This window comes from Mustela nivalis (genome assembly GCF_964662115.1).
Source record: "Mustela nivalis genome assembly, chromosome: 14".
NCBI classification, from domain to species: Eukaryota; Metazoa; Chordata; class Mammalia; order Carnivora; family Mustelidae; genus Mustela; species Mustela nivalis.
The window spans coordinates 11,068,156-11,081,172 of record NC_139033.1 but is presented as its reverse complement, the minus strand read 5'-3'; the positions used below and the strand labels follow the sequence as shown (position 1 = coordinate 11,081,172).

General features: G+C 40.9%; 2 protein-coding genes across 11 annotated transcripts in view; one reads left to right on the top strand and one right to left on the bottom strand.

Moving 5' to 3' along the window:
• The window catches only part of BRAP (BRCA1 associated protein), a 100,866-nt gene that overhangs the window by 12,990 nt on the left and 74,859 nt on the right, over positions 1-13,017 (bottom strand). For all 6 annotated transcript variants that reach the window (XM_082698437.1, XM_082698434.1, XM_082698438.1 and 3 more), the window contains exons 3-6: positions 12,598-12,796; positions 11,081-11,270; positions 5,426-5,539; positions 3,611-3,759 (exon numbers count right to left, since the gene is read on the bottom strand). In XM_082698437.1, coding sequence (XP_082554563.1) covers positions 3,611-3,759; positions 5,426-5,539; positions 11,081-11,270; positions 12,598-12,796 — 652 coding nt within the window. The remainder of the gene's footprint in view (positions 1-3,610; positions 3,760-5,425; positions 5,540-11,080; positions 11,271-12,597; positions 12,797-13,017) is intronic.
• Positions 1-13,017, top strand: part of ACAD10 (acyl-CoA dehydrogenase family member 10) — a 95,605-nt gene that overhangs the window by 44,141 nt on the left and 38,447 nt on the right. The gene's annotated exons all lie outside the window — the stretch shown is intronic.

Sequence of the window (13,017 nt, the reverse complement as noted above, 5' to 3'; positions counted from 1 at the left end):
AAGTGTATGTATACTGAGTCATCAGGTTGTACATTTTATTTATTTTTAAAGGTTTTATTTATTTATTTGAAAGAATAAGGAGGGGGAGCAGCAGGCAGGGGGAGAAACAGACTTCCCGCTGAGCAGGGAGCCCGATGCAGGGCTTGATTCCAGGACCCCAGGATCACGACCTGAACCGAAGGCAGATGCCTAACTGAGTGAGGCACCCAGGCACTCCAGGTTGTACATTTTAAATATACAGTTGTTTTTAAGATTTCATTTTTAAGTAATTTCTAACCCCAACATGGGGCTCGAACTCATGACCCCAAGATCAAGAGTCACACACTCTACAGAATGAACCAGCCAGGCACCCCTAAATACATATAATTTTTTGGTGATCAATTATACTTCAGTAAAGCTGGGGGGAATGGCCATTAAAAAATCCATTAATAGGGTGCCTGGGTGGCTCAGTGGTGAAGCCACTGCCTTTGGCTCAGGTAGTGATCCTGGAATCCCTGGATGGAGTCCCACATCGGGCTCCCAGCTCCGTGGGGAGTCTGCTTCTCCCTCTGACCTTCTTCCCTCTCATGCTCTCTCTCTCGAATAAAATAAATAAAACCTTAAAAAAAATTCCATTAATGCCTTTCTATTATACTCAAGACAAGTAACACTAAGTACCAGTCATGAATATTTCTGTCAGATGGGCAAAAATGATAGAAAGCAGGTTATAATTGAAGCTAATTATGAACTAGCTCTAAGAAGAAAGAATACTTAAGATATAACTAGTTTTCATTTGTTACCCAACTGAGTAAACAAAACCAAGTAAAGACAATTAGCAGGAAGAACATGAGGTTCTTATCACATATAACAAAGCTTGATCTATATTTCCTAAGAGAAAGCTAAATGCTAAATGACCTAGTCTCTACGTTTAGTATCAAAAGAGAAGCCTGATATGCACCCAGACATGATGCTAACAGCAGCATTATCAACAATAGCCAAATTATGGAAGCAGTGTCCATTAACAGATAAATGGATAAAAAAAGATGGGACATATACATACAATGGAATATTACTCAGTCATCAAAAAGAATGAACTCTTGCCATTTGCAGCAATGTGGATGGAGCTAGTGAGTACAATGCTAAGCAAAATGGGTCAGAGAAAGACAAATACCGTATGATTTCACTCATATGTGAAATTTAAGAAAACAACAAGCAAAGGGTAGAGAGAGGGAGATAAACAAGAGACAGACTCCTAACCACAGAGATCAACACACTGATGGCAACAGAGGGGAAGGGGGGAGGGGAGACGGGTGGACTAGGTGACAGGATGAAGGAGGGCGCTTGTGATGAGCACAGGTGATGTATGGAAGTGCTGAGTCACTACACTGCACACCTGAAACGAAGGTAACACAGTATGTTAACTGGAATTTAAATAAAAACTTCAAAAAGAGAGAAGCTGGAAGACAAATGTGAAGAAACAATGAAATGGCAGCTGTAACGAGCAGTGAGCTGTCTTGTCCAAGGTCCAGACTAGCTCTGTGTCATTCCTTTGGTCTGTGTGGCAGCTGCAGTAGTGGTTGGATAAAAAACAAAACATGAATTTTGAAATCTTATTTCCTGTATTATGTCAGAATGATCTTTCTAAAGTGTAAGTATGATCCTGAGGAAAAAAAGGGAAAAAACTACAAAAGTCACCTTATCTGTACTATACATGTCGTATTCTGTTAACATACCATCTCATTGATTACAAGGTCATTAACAGTTTACTAAATGCTTCCTTCTCCTTAAAAATAACTTGAGTTGTCATCTTATTTTCCTGAGGAGATATATGGGGAAAACTTCCCAGAATGTCCTTCTCTGACATCGCCATGTGTTCAAAAACTACTCTTCAAGACTGCATACCAATGCTGCCTCCTCCATGTAGCCCTTCTTGAATATCCCCAGTGGGAAAGCCATCTCTATTTTCCTCTGATTTCTACCTTGAATTGTACGCACTTATATCAGCTCCCTTAGCTGACTGAACTTCCCCGAGGACGATCTATGTTTGATTCTCTCCCGTCAGCGGCCAGCAGTATACAATGCATGTGCTGAGGCTCAAAACATATTTGCTGAAGGAACTGTGTATTTTTGAGGCTAGTTGCCAGGTCTGTCTATTCAGAGGCTTGAATTCTAGTCCCGGTCTGGTCTTCTCTGCAAAACGCTTTCAACATGCTGTTTTTTCATTTCTGGATCTGTTACTTCCTCTCTAAAACGAGGAGGCTGGACAATATGGTTCCTGAGCAAACTTCTAAACTTTAAACTTTAAAATGCCATGCTTCTGGGGCAGTTAACATGCACTGAGAGTAAAACTGGAGTGGCAGGGGACAAAGAAGTGTCCAAAACTTAAATGGTATAGCAGACGGACACAAAATACAGATGAACACTTTGTGGAATGCACACATCTTAGTGTGGCTTTATTCAAGGCGAATTTAAACCTGGACAATTCTTTGAAGAGCCCCCACAAGAAACCCCAGAGGGAGCTTTAGAATTAGGGCAAGATTCATGTCAAGCTAAACAGGCTAGAGAAAACCCTGGGTTTGTTTATCTGCTCAAGAGTATTTTTTGAGCTCCTACTATGTGCCAGGTTTCCTGCCAAGGGTGAGGGCACAGCAGTGAGCAAGCCGGACAAGGTCCCTGCTCTGTGAAAGCTGCCATTCTTTTGGTCACGTCAGGGTAGAAAAGAGATTCCTATGGATGTTTGCCTTTCTCATTTCTGGGCCTTGACATGTGATCTTCCCCTTCCCATGCACACCCGCGCCCTCACACTGCCTTCTCTCAGGTGCCCCCGTTTCCCGGGCTGACACCTCTTCAGCTTCCTGGAGACTGCACGTCTCAGGCGGCCCTGGCTATCTCAGGGCCCTAGTTCTCCAGTCATAATGCTGCATGCTGTTCCTTCGTAACCCGTTATGGCCACAACTGTGTGCTTGATTATTTGATTCTGTCTTCCTCTCTGTAGTGGGAGACCCAGGCCAGCAGCTGATTTACTTTTCTAGCTAAGCCCTACAGCACAGTTTATAAAAGGAACAACTCTTGATTTAAAAGAACAAAAACCAAGGTACAGTTTACACCTCAGTTCTTTGCCTGCGCCATGCCACCCTACAAATAAGGCCCCTTCTACAGTGGGAAACAGGACGTATGGGTGGCGTATGGGTGCTTCAGACTTAGTGACTGCTATTACTACTGGCCACTGTGCCGCCACCAGCATACAAATCTGAAATGTTAGACCACAGTCCGAATGGTAAGAAAACCAAAGTAAACAGTCAACATCAGGTGATAAAGGAGATTTTAGACCTAGACTTCATTGAGGTAGAAGAGCCTCAAAGGCTCTTGGAAGCAAACAATTCATGCTGCTTTTGGCAATACCACAGAGATTCTGAATCAACATACTGAGGAGGAGGTGACTGCTTACCATATGAACGGAGGCAAGGGAAGTAAAATGGAAGGCCCTTCCGGGTAACCTCTTCACTGCTGTGGTGCTCACGTGAACAAAGTCAAGCACTTGGAATGGTTCCCTTTTGGTGGTGGCTATTTTTAATTCTGGGAAAGGGGAATAATGGGCTTTGAGAGGTGGGGGACTAGCTCCTACACTCACGTGGTGTCGTCCCAGCGCTGCAGGCACTGGCTGTGGAAGCTGTGGTTACATAACGTAGTGAGGATGCCGTTCACGGACTCGTCCATGCGCTCCAGACATACCGTGCACTTGGGGAGCTCGGTCAGGTCCATCACGGGGAGGCTGGCGCCCTACAGGGAAACACCTCATGTAAGCCTCACTCTTCATCCGTGGTTCTAATATATATGGTTTTAACACTAGTTTTCCTGCTGCTTTTTGACTCCTGGCAGGATGCTGCTAACACTTTTGCTCTGTGCAAATAACTTACGTTGGTAAGACTTTCATCACAACAAATACTGACTGAGCACCTATCTTCCCGGCGCTGTGCAAGGCACTGGGGACAGGGTGGCCAATAAGCCAACAAAGATCCCTGCCCTCACGGAGCTGGTACTCTGGAGGGGAGACTACCACCAAAATCTTGAAAGAGAATCTAAAGTGTTACCAGACCCTTGGCCCTACTTCTAAGGCTCTGTAACTAGAACAGAACACACATGAATAAAAGCAATGATTTTTCCACAGAGTAAGTTAAGACTTAACACTTTCTATGAAGTGATAATAGTATCAACAACACTGATTTGTTCATTTATTTAATACACACTTGAGTCCTTGCTATGTGTGCCCAACACTGTTCTAGCTGTAGCACAATGGTGAGCAAAACGGACACACTCAGTCCCAACCAACCAAGTCAGGCCTGTCCTCAAAGAGCTTAAAATCTGCTATAGAGAGACAAAAATCAAACTTTTAAAATTCCCAGTGATCATAATCATAATGCTATAATTACAAGTACCAGTGGTCATAAGTGCTATGAAAAAAGGTTAGGAAGCTATAGTAGGGTGTGAAATAGGGGGCATAATGGTCTGTAGGCAACCCCTGCTCCCCCCCCAAGACAGGTAACTGACATGAGCCCACCAGGTGAAAATGAGCAGGAATCACTGAACCAAAGATGGGGAGGTATGCACAGAAGGACATGCTGAAAAAAATCACATTTCTCTATGGTCCCTGAAGAGCAGCTTTTCACAGGAACTCTCTCAAGAAGCCACATTCATTTAGAGGGAAAAAAATCTCTAAAACTGGCACAAACGAAGGCTGATTATATCATCTGTCAATTTTTATTTTACCTAATCTAATGATAGAACAATCAAACCAAAACTTATTTCCATCAAGCCGATTTCAAAGTAAAAACACCTTTCAGGTCTACCTTAAAAGAAAGAAAATCTTAAAAATATAATAGAGCTGAACCTACTACTTACTTTATAAAATGATTTAAGTGAACACATTTTGTAGGAAAAGGTTCCACGGAGGGTGGCCAACCAAAACAACTATAGATTGTTATCCAAACAGAATTAAAAATTAGCACCGGGACCAAGGGTTGATAGTTAAAGTAAAAATGCTTCTTTTAGGATCCAGGCCATCTGAATAGATGAACAGTCAATTTTGATAACACAGATGATTTTAACATTTTGGGATACTTTAAAAAAACTGAGATAAAATTCATTTAATATAAAATCTGCCATGTTTAAGTGTTCGATTCAGCAGGTTTTAGTATAGTCACAAGGGTGTGCAACCCTCACCACTAATCCTAGAATATCCTTCTCATCCCCAAAAGATACCGTACTCAGTGCAGTCACTCCTCATCTCTCTCTTCCCTCGGCCCTGGCAACCACTCACCTGCCTCTGTCTCTATGGACTGGCATACTCTAAACACTTCCACAGGTACCCTAACATTCAACCTATGACATTCACATATGTGTGTGTGCTATACACACACACAAAAACACAAGAAAGATGTACACTTACATCTTCAGATTTCAGTACTTCAGCCCTTTCCACATACACCAGCTGGCAAACATCATCTTCTATTGAGTTGAACTGGCGGCCATTGCACGCCATATAAAAACTATCTGCATCAGCCTAGGTATACCAATGGAGAAAAGGAAAAAGTTAAAATAAACATCCTGCAAATGTGCTTTTGATTCAAGATGCGTAGCTTCAATTATTCTCTTCAACAGCGTTTAAAATTTATACTTAGTGGAGAGAAAGCAACCACCAAAAGCACCATCTAAGGAAGCAGGCTCATTAGGTGAGTCAAACTCTGCGAGTCAATATCCTGCGTTTCTACAATGTTTCCCGATCTACCGCAGTCTTGCTTAAACCAGCAGAAGCTGCTGAAGTGCAATAAGCTGACAGCCAATTCGACTTTAATACTCAACCAGCAATGGCCATCATTTCCCTTGATATCAGTATTTTTTCCTTGAATCAGCACTTTCTCAGCAGCTGAAAACAAACAGTTGTTTTTGCAAAGCTTAGAACTCAATCATAATGGACGACTGTTAGGAAAGATTTCTTTTTAAAAAACATCAGGATCTATGTTAGAGAGAATAAAGGACCAGAGGGACTGGTATGGAGTGAAAAGCCAACTCCTTTTCTTCAATAAACCAAATAATAATAATAATACATCACAAATAAGGAGGTTTTAAACAACCTAGTACATGATATCAAAAGCAAAACCCTTGGCCAAGATCAAGAGGCCCAAGATGAACCAGCCTTTAAAATACTTGGAGTGGAAAATAGTCAGGGGAAACAGGCCCCTGCAGATAAAGCTCTAAAGGCACCTGTGCATCTGTGAATATGAGCACAAGTAAACCCAAACTTCTAGAATAGCCTTAGTAGAAAGGAACAAAGACATGATGCCAGTTTTTAAACTCAGCAATTCTGAGAGGCAGGTGGGAGGCCAAGGTTTGTCTAGATTTCAATCCCACATGGACATTAACCCAAACATAACAAGTCGTGTGCTTTGGCCCTACCGACGCAGACAAGCTGCCTGGGGGGAAGAAGGGTGTTCTGCCAAAGGAAATGCCACACTGTCAACCTCTAGGAAGAGTTTCACCTCTGCACCATGCAAAAAGTCTTGCCTGTCTACCCTCAGGGGATTATAAACCTTATGGCAAAAGTTTGTGAGCTTTTCTGTAGCTTTTAATTTTACTTCAATGATGTAATTCAAGTGTGGATTCTTGATTTATTTATATTTTTTTAATATGACCAGATGAGCTAAGCAGCTGAGGAAAGATAATCAATTCTGGACACAGTTTTGTTTCGTTTTGGAGGGTGGGGCGGGGAGCCTCCCTTTCAGGAAACAACCGGTCTTGGCTACAGTGCATTTTAGCTCCAAAATGTGAGGAGTGCAGTTAATAAATGTCTTTAATATTAAGATGAGGCAACCTAAATTGGCTTCCCCCATTCTCCAAGAGCAACGTCTTTTTCTTGAAATGCTTTGGATGAGTAAGCAGTACGGTGAGCAAGTAGGTTTGCATACCAAGGGAAGTGACTACCCAGAAATAAGGCCACCGGGAGCTGGCTACACCTGTGCCAGTGAGGAGAGGCAGACCCCTCCCCAGACCTCCGGCTCTGTAAATGCTTGCTAAGCAAGCACACTTCCTTGGAGGAAGGGACAAAGTCTGTGATACTGAGCAGATGTCAAAATCTACTCACTACCAGATAAATGGCTCTTTTCTTAGGGGAGTTGTTTATCCATGACAAAGAAATGTATTTTTTGAACACATGGATCTCTTTGTTTAAAATCTTGTATTGGAAATGTAGCTTGTCTGAGTATTTACTGGGCACCCAGCATCTGCCAGGCACTGTGCTATGTGCTAGGACCAGAGGAGAGAACAAAATACGCATGGTTCCTACTTCAACCCACCACTGAAATGCACAAAACAAAAGCCTGAAGCTAACTGCAAAAAACACAGAAGAAACAGCTCTTTTATTTAAAAATGCTTGCATTGTACAGAGCCCAACATTTTAAGAAACCCTGCTTTTGGTTTTGTTTTTGGTTGTGTTTTTTTTTATCCCCCGGAGTCTTTTGTTCTAATTGTCCTCTTCACAGGATAAACTCAGAAAAAGAAAAATCCATTATGATCCGTGTTCCTTTACTGTCACAGTGATCGACTACAGTGTTAAGATCATGTTTTTACTTCTCAAAAGAGAGGTCTGCTGGGCTGTCTTCAGCACGCGAGTGAAAGTGAGCCTGCACACTCTACTGAGAAGTTCTCTCTCTTTTTTTGTCCCCAAGAACTACAAAACTGAACCCCCTCCTGCCTTCCTGTGTCCTGATGAATTATAAATTCCTTACCCAAAGACTAAGTTTCCTAAGCATCACAGTACAACTGTGTAAAGTTATCACATTAGAACACTATAGCATAAAGCCGAGGCCAACAGAAATTCCAGAGCTTTTAAGAGATACAGAGAAGGGATTACTTTCAATAAAAATTCTCTGCTGAAAAAAAGAAAGGAAAAAGAATATAGTCAGCTGCCTAGGCTATGGAGTCAGGCTGCGTGGTTCTGAAATTTAACTCAGACACTTATTAGCTGTGTGGCTTTGGTCAAGTGACTTATCCATGCTTGTTTCCTCAACTATAAAGATGAAAGTAACAACACCTACCTCACGGCATTGTTGAGAGGACTCAAGGAGCCAATGCATGAAAAGCACTTAATAGGCCTGGCATCTAATAAGTGCTCAACAGCTGGTACCTATTTGAGCCAATTTTTTTCATTAGGGCCCAGTATTAATTTAACAACTTAAAGTCTTATACTAGGAGGGTATTTTTAGACCTTAGAAAATCGCTGATAGGATAAGCTCAGACCCTGAGATGCAGCATTAGCAATAAATAAGACAACTCACGTAGGTCAAGGGTTCTAACCCCATGGGGAAGAGCTAGTACAATGTTTCATAGCCTCTAACATCCGTAAGCTCATACAACATGCACTTGGTCAAAAGGCAGAGGTGAAGAGACTACGGAAAAATCCATTAATAGTAACAGAAAATTTCCACAGCATTACCTGCACACTATAAAGGGTGGTCCTTGCTACAGTTTGTGGGTTTAGAAGACTTTAGACTACTTAAAAAGTCTAATACGCTTTTAAACATTTTTCCCCTTTTTTTTTTTTGAAGATTTTATTTATTTGTCACAGAGAGAGCACAAGCAGGCAGAGCGGCAGGCAGAGGCAGAGAGATGCAGGATCCCTGCTAGACAAGGAGACCGATGCGGGACTTGATCCTAGAACCCTGGGATCATGATCTGAGCCGAAGGCAGTGGCTTAACCGACTGAGCTACCCAGGTGTCCCCCCAATCTTTTTTTTTAAGTTCAATTAGCGAACTTATAATACATCATTAGTTTTTGATGTAACATTCAATGATTCATTATCCCTGATCTGTTTCAATGACTTTTCCTGTGTCATTTGCTAACTGTCCTGTCAAGTAGAAGCTATAACTAAAATACTGGCATTACACAATCTCTTGCCAAGTGATTATCTCCCCCTCCCCACACTTTTAACCCCTCCTAGTAAAAGAAGAGTATGCTCTAGGATTAAAAGTGAGGGTTCAAATCCCAGCTCAGTCACTGAGGGCAAATCACTAACCTCTCCGCAGTCAGTTTCCTCATTTGTAAAACAAGGATAATAACAGTACTTACTTACTTCAAAGGGCTGTAGTGAGGACTACATGAGATAATGCACATTAAGCACTTAGCAGAGAGTGGTATAGCACAAGCAGTAAGACTGCAAATTATCATCATTATCCTTGTTATTACATGTGCTACCATATTTAAAAGATACCACTTGCCCACTGTTTGCAAAGCTCCTCAATGACCTTGGAAGGTCTCTTGACAGTCAGTGAACACAGCTGCTGAAGTGCTTTTCCATTCTCACTGTCAACTTGTGAAGTCTAAGTCTGTGTGCAGGAAAGTTCAAACCTATTTTAAACGTCTCACCTCAATGGGGGGGGGATATTTTGTAAAGGTTAAAGATACCAATTGTGTCCCCTCTCATACATAGAGCGCCACACTAAGGGTTCTCTTTCTGTGCCCCGTGGAATAGGCATAAACATAATCCAATTCTCGCTTCTCTTAATTTCCTCCCCATGGCCAATGAATGGCTGCTACTGCGGTCAACTCTGGATTTCTGCACGGAGGAAGGAGATGACAAATGGACCTCGTGTCATGGACTCCCTTTCACCCACAAATCTTGGTAACCGGTCAGAGGCAGTGGCAAACAATCTAAAGGCAGACCAACTCTTTGCCAATCTGCAAGCAAGAACTGTTTATCTGGGCCAAATTCAGGAAGGCTGTTTACCAAGGAGATAAGAAAGAAGTAACTTTTGACAAAGGTGCATTTCAAAACCTAATGAATGAACAAATAAAACAGGTCATTAAAACAACAACAGCAACAACAACAAACCAAAACCTACAGATAGGATGTCTCTTTAACAACCGGGGTAACAGCTAAAGCTTACCTCACTCTTAAATTCATACAGAAATACATGTACTATTAAGAATGAATAAGTAAAACCGGGACGCCTGGGTGGCTCAGTTGATTAAGCAGCTGCCTTCGGCTCAGGTCATGATCCCAGCGTCCTGGGATCGAGTCCCACATCGGGCTCCTTGCTCAGCAGGGAGCCTGCTTCTCCCTCTGCCTCTGCCTGCCATTCTGTCTGCCTGTGCTCGCTCTCTCCCCCTCTCTCTCTGATAAATAAATAAAATCTTTAAAAAAAAAAAAAAAAGAATGAATAAGTAAAACCAAGAGACTGTCTTCCTAACATCTTTAGAACTGAGGCACACGGAAAATGTTGCTTAATGTGAAGAGTGAAATGAAGCCAATGTCAAAATCTTCTTACATCAAAAATATCTATAATCATGCGCAAGTACTTTTCAAAACTGAAAATATCACCATCCTTTCACTGTTTCTGTGTCTCTGTTGCAGTGATTTCCAATCAGAACTCTTAAAGCATCTTTAATACTTCAAGGAATGTCCCCAAATCCCTCATCACCAAAATTAAAAGTATAAAACATTTTATTTTCTAAAATGTGCCAGAGAATATCTTTTAAAAAGAGAATGAGGGGCGTCTGTGTGGCTCAGTGGGTTAAAGCCTCTGCCTTTGGCTCAGGTCATGATCCCAGGGTCCTGGGATCGAGCCCCACATCAGGCTCTCTGCTCAGCGGGGAGCCTGCTTCCTCCTCTCTCTCTGCCTGCCTCTCTGCCTACTTGTGATCTCTCTCTGTCAAAAAAAAAAAAAAATCTAAAAAAATAAATAAATAAAAATAAAATAAAAAGAGAATGAAAGAAGCAGGGCACAGTGTTATAAGGGCAGATAATAATATAGCATCAATTTCAAAAAGTTTGGGGACTACTACTCTACTGGCATATTTACTACTGGATAACCAAACACATACAACCCTAGATTTCATACCCAATCTGCTTTATAAAAACATTATGGGTACGAATTAGCATTGAGTGTCTGCTACTGAATTTAGAAAGGTTTCTAGAATAACAATACCCTAGAAGATAGGTATATCAAGAGTCTTAAAAGCAAAATATAAATCACGCACAGATAGCATCACACAGTTTCAAAAACACAGTTTCTGTGACAAAGAGATTTTTAATATCTTAACTTTTACCTGTGCACTAAACTTTATCAGCACCATATACTGATTTGGAGTAGAATCTCTGATGATTTTCATTTGTTCAATGACTTCATTAAAGGGGGCGACAAACTTCATAAGGTCATGACTGGTCATTGTAGCAGGGACTGTGAGAATACACAGCATGGCACTGCGTCTCACATCTTCTTTTAAGGAGGTCATCTTACTAATAAGACAACAATGAGACTGTCTTGAATGGATGAGGTATGGTTAGTTCAGACAACACTAATCAGACAACTTTTATGCCCAAGAAAATAGAAAAAAATAAACCTTATACTTCTCAGATTGATTTAAACAGAGTGCTACAATACCTGAAAACACACACGACCTGGGTAAATGTAGAATACCTTCAACACTGTCCACAATAGAGCTTAACGCAAGCTATGCAGTGGCCTGGATTACACCCACCACTGAAACTTTACTGAAATTCTTAACCTTCAGTTAAAAGCTTATTACAAATATAAATCTGCAATTTGTGTTTTATTCTCATTAGCTTTTCAATAAAAATCTCTCATTTGGTAACTCAGAAGCACAACTCTATGTTTTTTCCTTAAGTTTTAAAATCACTATTCTGGAAGTTAAAGAAAACTCCCACAAAGGCAGAGAGACACCTAGAGTACAGATCAATCTACAAGTTCATGGGCACCTCTAATTATGTACTTCTCTCAAGCGGTCTAGAACAGGAGTGTTCTAAATATAAGAGCATCCAGAACCATGAAGATGTGACGCTGAAGATTACAGAAAGTGTAGCTGGGTTGGAATAGCTGGAATAGGAAATAGAAAAAACCTCCCACAATGCAATTTGCTTTTGAAATGCTGCAAACTTACTTCAACAGGTGTGATCCCATAAGGTGACCTGAGTATTCACTGTTTCCCAGTGGGGACCTAGCAAATATGTTAGGAGGACAGGTTTTAAAGAGATCAGCTACCAATTATCCAAGGGGCTGATGACCCAGCTTATAGATTACCCAGCCAAACACTTTTTTTTCCCTTGGCTTCTTTTAAATTTTGTGTGGACCACAAAAAAGAGTAAAAGAGACAATGAAAATGTAGTCCATTAATTGACTTAACAGCTTCTTTAGCAAACATATGAGGGGATATGAGACTGCAATGATATTATGAATCATTTCTAATGTTTTTATCCTTTTTATCTTCCTTCCTTTTAATTTTCCAGTCATCTGGCATGCCTACCTTCTCAGGGAATATTTTCTTAGGTATTTTCTTCAAGTGTATCCACATGTTTCTTTTCTAAGAAGCTTTGACCCAATCTATAAGATTAACCAAATGTAAAACATCTAAGAATTCTCTAACACACATTATATGAAAGGTACTCTCTGTCTGAACCTTAAAATATCCACTGCTCTGCAGGGCAAGACATTCTTCACTGTCCTGAGACCCCCCAAAAACAAACAAACAAAAAAAAACCAAACCCCAAAAAAACAAACCAAAAAAACCCCACCAGACCAATTCAAGAGGAAAAGGGTTTTTCTTACTTTGTCTTGTATAGATGCATAATACCATGAACTATTTCAACTGATGGGTTTCCACTAAAGAACGAAATCTGGTCTGGAAGCTGTTTGGATGGAGAATCGGGAGCAGCATTTATGCATTCTACACTTGGATTTTTACTTCTCTGTACAGTGGGAGATGCTTCTGAAGACTTCCTTTCTTCCACTGTGGCATTCAGCTCATCTTTCATAAATCAAAAATTAGCAGATTACAAACTGATAGGAAATACGTGGAAGGATTCTAATTAGGTTAAAATTCTGAGTCAGAAAAATATACTTCAACAGAGAAAGTGTAATGTATTGCATTAAGAACTATATTTACAGAGCAGCCAAGTTTTTAGGAGCATCTAAACTTGAAAGCACTCTTTGCCCCATAAAAATTTCACTAATACCCGCAGAAACTTA